The following is a 14,726-nucleotide window of genomic DNA, read 5'->3' on the forward strand; positions in this document are numbered from 1 at the left end:
AGCTGAGCCCGAGCTTCAGTCGAGCCGAGCTCGAGCCTCACTAGAGCCTCGGTCAGCATCTCAGGCTCGCTCGAGATCAGCTCGATACTAAACCGAGCTCGAGCTTGAGGTTGCAGGCTCGCTCAAGCTCAACTCATTTATAGCCCTAACTGAAACCCCACGGGCCGCGGGTAATATATCGGATCCATCCGCGGGTGCATCCTCCTCGCCACTTCAATCCACTCGCTAGCTAGTCTACCAGTGTAGTGTTGCAGCGAGATCTCGACGAGCAAGACAAGAGAAGATGAAGGGGATCCCTGTGGCTCTCCTGCTCCTCACCCTGGTCGCGGCTGCCTCCTTCCAGGACATTGCCGCCGTGGCTGCAGGTAAGACACCCAAGACCCGACCCAGCCGGTCACCGAGCAAGGTTGCAGGGCAAGATAGATTGGCATCGGTGTATTCATAACCCCCGCGCGCGCTTTGCATTGCCTGCAGGGAGCGCCCTGGTCCCGAACGAGGTGTGCGACGCCAAGTGCCGGAGCCCGTGCTCACTGAAAAAGGCCGGGCGGTGCATGGGGCTGTGCATGATGTGCTGCACCGACTGCCAGGGCTGCGTGCCGTCGGGGCCCTACGCCAGCAAGGACGAGTGCCCCTGCTACAAGGACAAGAAGTCACCCAATCGGCTGCCGTGGGACACAATCTGGTCCCCGCGTGGCCGCGAACACCATCGGCACAACCGCGGCAGTACGGGGAACACGGGCGCGCGGATGGCATCGGACCGGCCACTCAGCCGTTGTCGTTCACGCGGGTGGAGCCCTGGTGGTGTTTTTTTTAATAATTAGCAGGAGCACTACCATATCATTTAAGAAGAGGAAGCAAAATCATGGATTACATAGTTGTGAATTGTGATTACATAAAAACTACTAGAACTCGAACACAAAAATACAAAAGAAAGTCTAATCATGTGGACCAAACAACTCTGCCCTACCACACGCCCAGGTTGTGAATTGTGATTACATAAAAACTACTAGAATTCGAACACAGAAATACAAAAAAAAGTCTAATCATGTGGACCAAACAACTCTGCCCTTCCACACGCTCAGGCTCTCAAAGCCATCTCTTCCTTGATGAGGCCTGCCACCCTTTGCGGTTGCTCATTGACTCCTTCAAAAATCCGTCTGTTGCGCTCCTTCCAAATGTTCCATCCTGTGTACATCATAACTGTAGCCTTGGTTCGCTCTAGTTGAGTTAGGGAGTGTGATAGTGTTGTTGGACGTGTTGTGGTACACCAGATTATATTTTCCTCTGCTGCATTGAAGTGCCTGTAAGATGGCCAGAAATCTCCAGTCGGTCATCCTGTAAGTAGGATCGAAATTGGTCTCAGATTGAACATGGCTGCCGAATATTCTGCTGGAACCAAGTTAAGGAATGGAGGAGTGGTTAAGGTGCTAAGCTGTCAGCTGTGCGCCTCTGGTTTTGTGACGCATGAGTACATGACCATAGGGCACTGTCCTCGGCGTAGCCGCATAAATCCGTATCTTGTGTCCTCGCTTTTACCTTTAAGTTTTAGGTCCGGCGAACCAACCAATCTACTACATCGGGATACCTCTCGGTAGGTTGCCGGGTATAAAACACCGACATCTGGCGCGCCAAGTAGAGGTGATCGTTTAGATTATCGGGCGAGCTTGAAGGACCTCATCAAGATCAATCTACTCTACAATACAAGAACATTGTTCTCCCATCCAATCGACGACTCGGTGTGCAACTATGTCGGAATCCAAGGCGAGGTCGCCAAACAGGCTAATTCCGAGCTAGCATATGTTCTTGCCGAATTGGAATTCAAAATAGAGTGCGGAGTGGAGCAATTCACCTGCCGCTGATCGTCTCCAAGCATCAAGATCAAGATGGAATAGAATTGGACGGCGTCAAGACGGAACCCTACAGGGAATCGATTTTCTTAGTCGAGTCCGAAACGGAAACCGGCTTTGTTGATCGGAGACGGAAAAGCACACCAAGCATCAAAATAAAGAAACAATTGCCGTTGTTTCCTCTGGTGCTAGATATCAATGGTGTATTCAGCTATGCGCACGCCACAAAAGCTACCAGAAGGACTTCAGCTTGCGTGGTAACACCAACAAATCATTGACGATGCGATCAACTACTTCTGAAAGAGGAAGACGTCTACGCCGGCTCGCTAACAACTACTTCAACTACTCATCTCGACTAGAAAACTAGTCGAGGGCGAGCCTCATACTGTCGACAACTAGTCGGAATCAACTCCGACTAGTCGGCTTCATCAACAACCATCGTGGCTTCATCAACAATCGTCCATGAATCAAACTAAGTCACTTTTTTAATAATTATTTTTTTCTCTGACTTGTTTTCAACATAGTTGGTCAATACGCTGACTACCTATCTGTGTACGTCACTCGACGGAAATTACCCTCCAGAGCTACACTTCGCCGATTACTCTTGGGGCATGTTGACCGATAGCCATAGGCTTAGTACACCAAATTACGGAGGCTATCGCCACAAGTTTGGTGCACTGAGTTCCAAAAGCTCCACCACAGGCTTGGTACACCAAATTAGGAGGCTTTGCCACGAAGTTTGGTGCATCGAGTGTTGGAGGCTCACAACAGCTACACCCTAGTGAGGTATAAATCCTATGCGCGGCAAACACGCGCTTTCCTCGTCAAAAGGCAGAGAAGTCTCAATGACTACTTTATGCACAATCGTGCATTCTTTTTGTCGCAATGCCGACTACTTATTTTAAATGTCTTCTTTTAGTGGTTGTTAATCTACTTGAGCAGAACATACCTCAATTCGTGAAAGCCTCGGATCCTCTATCATGCCTAAATGCTAGAACGCGAAACAAAGATCTCCGTAGTAGCAATGCTAGTACGCGTACATGAGACAAAGATCTCACTGTAACAACTCTACCTAAATTAAGTGCTTTAAATATAAACCAGTTGTTAATCACTAAGTTAAAGAAGTGAAATGACCATTTTAACCCTAAGAAGCTCTATTTGAAGTTGGAAATAAAACTTGGAATTTTATATGCAAACTTAAAATTCTGCCCAAATAAGAGTCGTAAAACTTTTAATTTCAAACAACTTTTGTTAAAGGCACTTTGACTAATTCGGTGTGGGAGAAAGTCAAAAACAGCAATCAAAACCGGATTACTAAAGAACCCTATAAACCTCCTAAGTCTTGGAATTCATGTTTTCCTCCAAACTTGCAAGCTGTTATCGCACGATTTCATATCTAAATTCAAGTCAGACTCTTAATAAAAGTTGTAGTCCCTCGAGTGTGTTCCAACTTTGTTACAATGAACCAGGTCCAAATCGAGCCAGAACCTGTTCAAAATCTTGGTCAATGTGAGGTAAAACAGTCAACTCAGCCCCTGAGCCCCACAACGCTAAGTCTGAAAAACTGCTCAGAGTGCACCTCTTGGCGAGGACGTTCCTCCAAATTTTTGAACTAAACTTAAGAAATACCCTAAAGAGAAGTTGAATTCCTCAGTTTGGAGAGCAACTCCTCGAATAAGACTTCAGTCTAATTCAACTTGGAAGCTGCCCTAAAATCGACTCAAACATAGCTAAGTTCCTGAAATTCCACCTCTCCGGCCAAAATTGGCTAAGTCTGGATTTCCAGATTTTTGGCAAACTTTGGCACGAGATATCTCCAAATCCTTTCACAATCTAAACCACTGCCTTAAACCAAGTTTGAACTACGTCCAGAGTTGAACAAGTTTGTTAAAAGAGTTTGGGAAGTTGTGTTGCAAAATCCTTAGATAGGATCTCCCAAAGCTGGTCGGGCTTGCTGCCCGAAGGGGGCCTCGACGCCCGCGCGCCAGAGCACGTTCGCCCGCGCGCCACGGGCCGCATGGCCGTCGGCCACCGGCAGCTTGCCGGCGCCCTATCACCGGCGAGACAGTGACAAGGCGAGGGCCACGGCGCCCAACCCGCGCCTGCGACAGGACGGGGTGAACGCCGGGGTGGCCAACCGCAGGCCGCGCGCGTGTCCTTTTCCCCCTGCCGCGGCTCTGCTCCGCCAACCGCGCTCCGCCCGTCCGCCGGAGAAGCCGCCATGCCGACGACGTCTTGTGCCTCCGCCCGCTCGTCCAACCCCCACGGTAGCCCTCCGCTTCGCCCGCCCGACAGACCGGAAGCCTCAGACACATATCGCCCAAGGCCAATCACCGCCGAAGACCACCCGGAGCTCCGCCTCCTCTGCCCAATGGCGCCGCTGGCCAATGGACGCCTCGCCCGTGCACCCGCCGTTCCCGGCGTTATCCTTCCTCCACCGGAGTCCCGCCTCGACCCTCCGCTCCACCGCTGCCCTATAAAAGGGTCCCCCTCACCGGCAACGCCACCCTTTGCCACCGCCCACAATCGCGCCACCGCTTCCTCCTCTGCGCCGCCGCTAAGCTTCCATGGAGCTCACCCCTCCGCGCCACCCCGTACTCGAAGTCGCCCGCTTCGCCACCCCTCCGCGCACGTCTCCGAGCAGCCCGTGGCCTCCCCGACGCCGCTGGTGCGCCGGAACGCCGCCTGTACCGCTGCCAGCCAAGCTCTGTCGCCGCCGCCGTGTTTTGATCCCCGCCGGCCATCTCCGTCACCCCAACCACGCCAAACCGAGCTCAGGTGAGCCCCCGCACCCTCCAGCCACTTGTCGCCCCATCCTCGCCGGCGAACCGCCGGGGATTTCCTCGCCGCCGCCGCGCGCGCCCCAGGGACTACATCGCATCTTCCCCGTTCTTTCCAGGGGACTGGGCGCAAAACTCAGGGACCCAGCGTAGTTAAACCATAAACCCAGAGTCTAGCTTGCAAGTTTACGACGGCTTTTCTTTTAAATAATAGGCAGAAATATGGTTGAACTTTGTAAATGCTCAGTAAATCGTAGGAAAATCATAAAAATGCCAAACCACTTTTGTTAGGATCCTTCCTCTTCCTAGTTCCTAAGAAAATTAAGTTTGCTCATGTTACTGTTGTAAATAATATCCTATACTTTTAATCATGTTGTAGGCCTTTTAAATCCTAATAAATAGAAGAAAAGTGGGAAAAATGTGAAACCAACTCTGTGATGCTTGTTTCTATGTGTAGAAGCTCAGAAAAATGGTTAGGGCTCTGGTGTAGCACTTTAAGTCAGTGTTTTGACTTCAAATTGGGAATCTAAGTATAAATCTTCCTTTTTACATAAGTTTTGATCCAGAGCTCAGAAAAATGTGAAACTAGTTGGGTTAATTTTGTTTTGTTGTGAAGTTTGTAGGAAAAATATAAATTGTTGTGAAAATCAGAAACAAAAACACCTTCCTTGCTAAGCATGTTTAATTAAAAAAGGAAATAGAGTAAATAGTTAACCTTCTCCAAAAATTATGAAAAATTCACCAAAGCTCCTGTAACATACAATTAACACACTGGTTAAGTTTCAACCTCTGTTGTACAGTAACTTTGAAGATAGAAAAAGTTAAGCTCATTTTACCTTTAATAATAAAATGCATGTAACTTCTTTTTAAGTCATCCTTTGGCCCCCAAACTTTTACATTAACCTAGAGATGGCTTAAGTGAGGTGCTTAATTTTATCAGTGCCTTTAACTATGCTTTGGATATGAAGTCATTTTGGTTAATTAATCAACCTAAAGGAATAAAAGGAAAGCACAAATTTTAATACGATAAAGAAGTGGAAATTGAAAGAGGTACATAAAAACATTCAGAAGTAAGTAACTATTCTAATGCACCCAAACCACCCAAACACGACCTTTCACTCTCTTTATGCAACTCTAAGTGCAAGAAAACTATATATGTACACAATCGCACTTCAACTCGAACTCAAGTTTAAAACGACCACGTTCGTTTGAAGTTAAAAAGTAAACCTCGACAAAGTGTTTGTGGCTGTTGCGACTCCTTGTCTTTAAGCCATGCCTTGTGTCATTGAATAAACGTGCGAGTCCAACTAAACTTTTGCATGTGCATGTCGTATAGAAGCAAATCTCGCCGACGGAACCTACGAGCTCCACCCGGCACCGGAGGAAGACCCCGCTGCAGAGCTTCACCACTTGGAAGGCGAGCCCGAACCGGAGCAAGACCCCGAGGACCCGCTAACTTTTTCTGAAGGCAAGCCCCGGAGCATAAATTCCTATCTTTGAATACTTGCAATATTATTGAATACTTTGAGTGCGCATTTACGTTTCTAGGAGTTGTAATGAAACCTTAGATGCATGAACTTAGTGCCTTGTTTGAATACTAGTTGCTAAAGTCGAGTAGTTGCAATGCTTAAATAGGTCGCGGTAAAAGTCGAGTGATTTCCTGTCACTCGCGAGTTATAGGAGTTGAATGTTTATTTATGTTGCAATTATAAGGACGACGAACGGGGTCGGGCTTATGTTCGATACTTGGTGGTTTTCCCGTCTGTCTAAAGGAAATTGATCTAAGGTCGAAACATGTCGGCGTTCGTGATCAAGTGTTTGAAAGTACTAATCTCATACCTAGTATGGGATGGGGAAGCCTAGTACCTGATTGAACTGGGATGTGGCATACACCCCCAGCTGTCCTTGGAACGTCGTTCCCATGGTGCATCATGTGGGTGCAAGTGCGGCCATAGTACGGTAGAGGCCGGGATTATGGAGCATTGCATGCCAAAGGCAGTTGGCCCCGACATGTGCCTAAGGGATCGATGGGGACGGCTGATCAATGAAGCAACCCTTCGTGGTGCGCGGATGTCGTGAGATTAGGTTTGCCATGTATGGTTAATAAATTCGAATCGATTTATCTGTCTCTCACAGTTTAGGACTACTTGATCGCTATTCTGCACTGAGTAACAATGAAATATGATTACGAGATTAAGTTGATGCTTGTTATTTAACTGCTTGGAAATCATTCTTGTTTAGTATAAGTTGCTAATCTAGACTGGTTAAAGAACGTAGAACTTGAGCTAAAATATTGAAAGTAAGGACCGATTGCAGACGCTTGTGGCAAAGAAATCACAGAGCCAGAAAGCCTTGCATGTCTAGGTCTTGGTAAAGCAATTCACTCGACGGGTCAGTCTTGTTGAGTATTAGTTGCTCAGCCTAGTTGTGGCTTAATCTTTTCAGGTGATGTCAATAGTTAGGTTGCTGGCACCACTTGGCCTATTCAGCTCCCTCTGGGCTGGACAGTCGAGTGGGATCCCTCCTCGGACGGCGAGGGAAGGGATTTTTGATGTCATGATCGGCTCCGTCATGATGTCATGTATCGACGTTTAGCTTCCGCTTGTTTTATCCGACTTTTCGAACCTTGCAACTTGTTTGAATTTCAAAAACTCTGATGTAATAATTTGTGAGACTGAGTTAATGTGATGGAATGTTATAATCTCTGTGCTACTCACCTTCGTGTGAGCGATGCTTCTCGATTCTGTTGATGTGGTTCATCGGATGAAATCCGACGGTCGACCAGGTTGACTTGCTTAAAGTGCATAATCGCGTGTCAGGCGACTTCAATGCATTTTAGTCAGGTTAATTTGGGCAGTTCCGCCACACTCACATGCAGTGGCAATGGCTAAACAGGGACTGAGAGACTAAACTTAACTAGCTAACTACTTGGGAAAAATATGGTCGAGAAAAGAGCATGACACACAACATTTACATTATATTCATCACTGAATAAAATTTAGTAGTTCCAAATTCTATAAATATGCTACATAATGTATGCATCTCTTTTTACAGGTCAAGCTTCGACGATGACTCTCCAGGACGCTCAGCATATCAAAAATGGCTCCACTAGCTCCCAGGCTCGGGGAGCCAATTACTACTCGGAATATCTGTAGTGGCTCAAATAGCTTCCAAGCTCGGGGGCTAAGTGTCAAATAACTACTCGACGTGGCTCCTACGGCTCACCTAGCGCATAAGCTCGGGGGCTGGACGCCAAATGGCGCATAAGCTCGAAAGACGACTTGCGTGAAGACTAAAGAGCCTCGGGTTGATTATTTAATCATCCAAGGCTCGGGGGCTGATAAGTTACACCCAACAATTTTTTTTTCAAGACAAAGGCAGAAGATTCAAGATTTTATTGACTCTCAGCATGATTCTTCGATTCAACCTAAGGCTTAGGGGCTACTCCATATGGAGTGCAACTTCCGTCGTCCTCCATATCACATTCCAAAGATAAAGATTACAAAATCAAGATGGTCAAGGGCTTGAGCACACCATAACCTCATGGCAGCTTTGAGAAACTTTGAATATTCAGCCAGACAAAGTGCTCGAAGAGACCAAAACTACTCGGCGAGAATTTGAAAAGTACTCAAAGGCTGCTACACTCGACTATGAAGCACTCGAGGGCTTGTCGATGATAGGATCCCCAGTACCCGCAAGGAAGGAAGAAGACGGACTACTATAGAATTCCTCTGTAATCCTATTAGGACTCATACCATGTAATCCTACTAGGACTTCTCCTTGTAACCGACTAGTAATCCCACCCCTGAAGTATATAAAGGAGGGCAGGGGTCCCTGGATCGGTAGGCGAAGACCTTAGAGAACCACAACAAAGGACCAAATCCTCAACATTAAACAACACTCGAGCGCAGGGCGCAATATACAACACCCCAAATAGGACGTAAGGTATTACTCTACTCTAGCGGCTTGAACCTATATAAATTTCTGTGTCTTGTGCCTTGCATTACCATCAAGTTCATGGTCTTGCGATCGTCTTTGCCTACAAATCAATCATCTGGGTACCCCCTAGGTGGACTGTCAGTCACTAAATCTGACATGGAGGTTAAATGACTATATTCTAGATCCACATTCATTCAATTGCTCTCTGATTTAGTTTACTAATGACCTGATAACTTGTCTTACTTTTATAAAAATATTAATTCTTATGTTGTCTACATTCGTTAATCTCTTTCATGATGCACTTTCATACATGCAAAGAGGTGTGACTCGTGAATCTCTCTACCCTACCAAAGCCTATAAACATACATGCACTTTCATGGTGAAACCATTAGATTGCAAACTTATATTCTGATAAGTTGGATTAGAATTGATTTCTATGGTTTGAGACTTAGAAGCTGGTCATTCCTTTGTGTAATCTTTTATTGCTAGCCTTTCTGTCCATGCATTATGAATTTCCACATCAGGAATCTCACAAACCTCGCTGGGCATCCAACCTAAACCCCAATTATCATTTTTGTAATTATCTCCTTGACCACAACCTATTATTGAGTATGGAAAGATACTTTCATAAAGATCTAGAAGATATACCAATACCTTTTCAAGAAAAATAATATTTGGAGGCGTCCACTAGTGCATGGAATAAAAATTGGAGGAAACAGAGGCAAGAAGGGGCTAGGCCGATCGGCCTGGACACCCTCAGGCCAATCGGCATGGGTGGTTTTCACCCTTGAACACTTTGAATTTTGGTGTGGATGACCCTCCATAGGAATAAAATAATTTTTTAGTGAAGCTAGAAGATTTTGGTACGTACCTCTGCAATTTATCTTTCTTCCTCTTTCATGCTTGAGGATAAGCATTGTCTAAGCATGGGGGAGGAGTCATCGCACTATCTCTGACTACCGCTGAGAAAACTACTATGTTGCGAGAAGTTTTGAGGAGCAAAAATAAAAAAATGTGGAAAAAGAAGGAAAGAAAAAGAAAGAAAGAAGAAAGAAAAAGGAATGAAAATGAAAATAAATAAATAAATAAATAAAAGAGAAAAAGAATAAAATGCTCCTCAATTCTTTGAGCTTCATTAAAAATTTCCAGTTCTTCTCATTTTCCAACCATGTGCAATCCAATAACGAGAACTTCATTTGTGCCTCGGGATCATCCATTTGCCACTTGCACATATCCACCTATCTAAATGTGTGTGTTTCCATCTCTCTCCCTCTCCAACATTTATTTTCCATGACCTTTTTGACATGTCTCAGTAAATTCAATAGATCTCTCTCTTAATTTGGCAATATTTCAGATATAATATTTTGCTAGGATTGTTTTTACCTACCAAGCTCCACATAAGCCTTCCACTTTCATAAATGAGTAGAACAGGTTGAAAATAATCTAGTATAGGCTTGAGTGACTTGATGGGATGAGTATTTGCATGAAATTTTACAAGAGAATCCTACTTATGTTGGATATGCATCTTTTTAAAAAACTCTTCATGATGAAACAAGGTAACAAGGTAAGGGTCTGAAGTTCATTTACGTTTGGAGCATTGCATTTATTTTATTGTGGCTTGTTCTTTATTGCTAGCGTATCTTCCATAATGAAAAAGAAGCCGGTCACAACCTGAACTCCAATGCTAAACACTTGAGAGAGAGCAATATATCTTGTCATGTATAACTAAGGGTAGGGATGACATTGGAAGGCAACGCTGGTTTTTTTAGCAAGAATTGACTTACTCGAGGACGAGCAAGGTTTAAGCATGGGGGATTGTTGATACTCGTTATTAACACACTTTTAGTGCTATTTAAGTGATGTTTTCATACATATTCTTATACTAACCCACCACTTGGCATTTGAAATAACCCCATTATTGCATACGTGTTGTATTTTGGAGCATATTGCACCAAAGAAAATATGACATAATTGAAGGATTTTTCTACAAGTTGGAATTGGGCCCGGACTTTGGATATTGGTAGGCCCAAACAAGAACATTAAATTGCAGGCTGTAGGAGGAGCTGAAACTTGCACGGGCCATATATTCCTAATCCGAGCTCCGATTGGAGAGAATTTACAGGGAAAATTGCATGGCTCGATGAGATATACAACTTTCATATGAAGTGCTCGAACATCGGAGGCCAAAACAAGGTAGGCCGATCGGCCTACAAAGGTCTAGGCCGATCGGCCTAGCCCGTTTTCAGCTCCGATCGTCACGCCCTTTCACCAGGAGTTGCCCACGACGTTCCTAAGGTTATTTTCCAGAAACTTGGCTTCGAAGGCACCCCAACCGACGCCGCCAACTATAAATACCCAAGACTTTCAACAAGGAGGAGGATCCCGACGAGTTTAAACCTAGCCACCACCACCACAAGATGAAAAACAAAGATTAGATCAGATCACCACGACGACCAACACCGGCAGGAGTTAGGAGATGCAAGGAAGCCCTCAAGATGATCGGCCTGAGGAGCCCTAGGCTGATCGGCCTAGGGTGTTCCTACACCCACTCGCCGCCATTTTCGGTGATGACGTTCTCCAGATTCTCCTTCACCTCTTTTTGCGTCAATCTCTGTAAGATGACGGGGTAAAGCCTCTGTTCATCCCTAGGATTGTTTGGATCCTTGATATGTAACTGCTACATGTACATTATGCCTATCAATGCTTCATGGTCTAAGTCATTGCAATGCTTTATTTACATATGAGAGTGCTTCATATGTCCTTAGTAGAGTTTGTGGTGATCGTGGTGATTAGCTTAACTCTGCGGATGCTTTGATATAGATGTGTGAGCAGAGTTGTTGAGTGTCCCTGTGTAGTGACAGTATGTAGGAGGGAAAGAGCTGAGCGAGCATATAATCTTTGTGATAGCTAGTGAAGGCAACACCGATTTGTGTAGTAGATGCATATTCTTGTGAACCTAGATCCTAGTAAGGGAACGCATATCTATCTTCGTTATCTATCTTGTATCAACATTTGTTTCTTGTTTCTTGTTTAGTTTAGATTGATTTGTCTCTCTACACATCTCATATTGCCTAATTTCGTTAGTAAGATTAGTATAAAATGAGAGCCAGCAGTCCAATTGTTCTACGAATTGATAAACATTGGAAAATACTCTAAAGAAAACTACAACTGATCCGTGTGCTTGCGGACCACCGTCAACAGCTGGGGAAGTGGTAATCTGTCGGTTGCGGTGTGGAGAGGGGTAATCTGTCGGTTGCGGTGTGAGAACAAATTGAGAGGCACGCGCAGATCGATCGAGACATATATATAAAAGGAACTGGAAGAAGGGATGATTGCACACGGTGACTGTACAGTCATGCATGCATCGTCGTGGAGGCGCTGCTAGTTGCTGATTTGCAATGTCCAATCCACCCGTTGACATGATGAATTGATGATGCGATATCATTAGCATTTGACGATTTGTACTAACCTAACACTACTGCCACCATTGGCGCGCGCGTTTTCTGATAATTAGAGCCATTGCATGCCTGCAGATGAGTCATCTCACAGGAAGGCCTCGCTGGCAGCGTGTGGCCGGCCACCAAAAATCTGCAAATGCTCATTTGAATATGAACTGGGCACTCGGCAGCAGGTGAGAGTCATAAATCCGAGAACGATTCAAACATGCCACTGTTGTGTCGTTTGACTGCAAACAAAAGATTTAAAAGCCATTTTTCTTTAACACAAACTCAATATATATTTTGCATGCTAGGAGCCGGAGCTCTATCAAATATGCCAGCTACTACTTGCTTATATTCAACACCCACTCCATTGGTTGAAATGTTTTGTTTTGAGTCGAGTGGTTGAAATGTTCTTTATGTTTAGTCGAACGGTGTTGACTTGAACAGTTCAAAACCATTCCTTTTGACTCCATGGGTTGGAGCATTGGAAAACAAGAGAACCGGTTGACAAGCCGCTTGTTTGACGGAGCTCTAGCCAGCCCATTTGTATAGTAGTATCCTAGCTCCATTCTAATTCCTAAATGGATATTTAGAGAATTAGAGCTGCCTTATCTCTCTGTTTCTTTTCAACTGGAAACCTTATCTTTTATTTTAGACTAAAACCAGAGCAGTGCTCACTTTGTTTTAACATATGTACTATGGCACAATGGCTCTGTCAGTGGCGTCATCAAAGAAACAGAACCATGCACGCGCGTCACCGTCACCTACTCACCTACAGGAATGCCGACAGCGATGCGGCCAACCACTGGGTTCTGCCATGACAATTCTAACATAAACGTGGCTGCAAGCAGTCAAACTGGCAATGATCGTAAGCCACGGGCCAACGCCGTGGACGAGTCGAATGTGCCACGGGGTGACGATTCCTTATATAGGCTGCCTCAGCCACTAACCGGGACATCACACAACTCCCAAGTCCCAACACAGCTTTCATCAGGCAGAAGCTCACACAAGTTGTTGCAACACGATTTGTTAGGATGCTCAGAGCAGCGCAACTCGTTTTCAGGTCACTCTTCAAGCATTTCCAGTTGAATTCATAGCAACTACCTGTTGACCTGTTGTAATCTGTTTCCTTCATGCAAGAACTTAACAGTCACTTGAGGTAGCTAGTAGCTTTGCTGATGGCCTTGCTGTGGCTTGTGAATGCAGGAGGGAGACGGGCAGAGCTCCGGGAGCCTTGCGTGACCTCATCGGTAGCTTCTCAACGGAGTCGAACAGCCAGAGGTTAGCTGGTAAGGTCGCCATCATCACCGGCGCAGCCAGCGGCATCGGCAAGGCGACGGCCACCGAGTTCATCCGCAACGGCGCCAAGGTGATACTCACCGACATCCAGGACGACGCCGGCCGCGCCGTGGCCGCGGGGCTCGGCCCCGACGCGTCCTACGCCCGTTGCGACGTCACCGACGAGGCCCAGATCGCGGCCGCGGTGGACCTTGCCGTGGCGCGCCACGGCCACCTGGACGTGCTCTACAGCAACGCGGGCGTGGCGGGCGCCGCGGTCCCCGCGCCGCTGGCGTCGCTGGACCTCGCCGACTTCGACCGCGTCATGGCCGCCAACGCGCGGTCGGTGGTGGCGTGCCTCAAGCACGCCGCGCGCGTCATGGCGCCCCGGGGCAACGGCTGCGTCCTCTGCACGGGGAGCACGACGGGGATGCTCGGCGGCGTGGCGGCGCTGCCCTACAGCCTGTCCAAGGCCACGGTCATGAGCGTGGTGCGCGTGGCGGCGGAGGAGCTGGCGCGCTCGGGGGTGCGCGTGAACGCCATCTCGCCGCACGCCATCGCGACGCCGCTGCTGGTCCGCTCGCTCGCGAGGATGCACCCGGGCGTCGCCGACGAGCAGCTGAAGCGAATGGTGGAGACGGGCATGAGCGAGCTCCGCGGCGCGGTGCTGGAGCTGGAGGACGTGGCGAGGGCGGCCGTGTACCTGGCGTCCGACGAGGCCAAGTTCGTGACCGGGCACAACCTCGTCATCGACGGCGGGTTCACGGCCGGGAAGCGGATAGGCGTGCCCGCGGCGAGATGAGGAAACAGCTGGCTCGTCTCCTGGGAATAAGTCAAGGTACTTCGTTGATCGGTGAATGCTGAATGGACAAGCATGTTGCTCCTGGGAATAAGTCAATGTACTTCGTTGATCGGTGAATGGACAAGCATGTTGGTGCTTGGGACTTTTAAGGAAAAACTGGCTGCATACCATCAAATAAGTCAACAATTCACTAGGACATGGTCAAGACTTGGAGATGATCAATGCATGAAAATTGACTGGAGATCTTAGTTGAATGGAGAAGAACCTGTACTTGGTGCATGATGGATGCATTTGACTAGCATCTTTGCAACATTTCTATCTCTTACGTCAGTTAAAATCTTGACAAGAATTGCACGTCACAACTTTGAAACCCCTCCCCGGACTGCACTTGAAGATTAAAAGTAACTCAAGACTGAAGGAAACCAGTTCCACTTGCATAGCCTCAAGTAAATTCAGTTATCAGAGCACACTCATGTCAAGTGAAAAGCCATGGTCTCCATACAACCGAAAGAAACAGCAGAGGTTACACTACTTTAGATATATGGAAAACTACATCCGAAACCTAGACGGACCTACAAACTACTTGCAAGGAAATGGGGGCACATTTTGATCAACTCTGGACTCAAGCAGGCCGAAGCGG

General features: G+C 46.7%; 1 protein-coding gene across 1 annotated transcript; it reads left to right on the forward strand.

Moving 5' to 3' along the window:
• Positions 1 to 12,889: 12,889 nt before the first annotated feature.
• LOC117842465 (momilactone A synthase) lies at positions 12,890 to 14,398 on the forward strand. Its single transcript, XM_034722928.2, has 2 exons — positions 12,890 to 13,069; positions 13,213 to 14,398. The coding sequence occupies exons 1-2, from the start codon at positions 13,041 to 13,043 to the stop codon at positions 14,084 to 14,086; spliced, it is 903 nt and encodes a 300-aa protein (XP_034578819.1). The 5' UTR covers positions 12,890 to 13,040; the 3' UTR covers positions 14,087 to 14,398.
• Positions 14,399 to 14,726: the final 328 nt, after the last annotated feature.

Source organism: Setaria viridis, chromosome 2, assembly GCF_005286985.2.
Source record: "Setaria viridis chromosome 2, Setaria_viridis_v4.0, whole genome shotgun sequence".
Taxonomy (NCBI): Eukaryota; Viridiplantae; Streptophyta; class Magnoliopsida; order Poales; family Poaceae; genus Setaria; species Setaria viridis.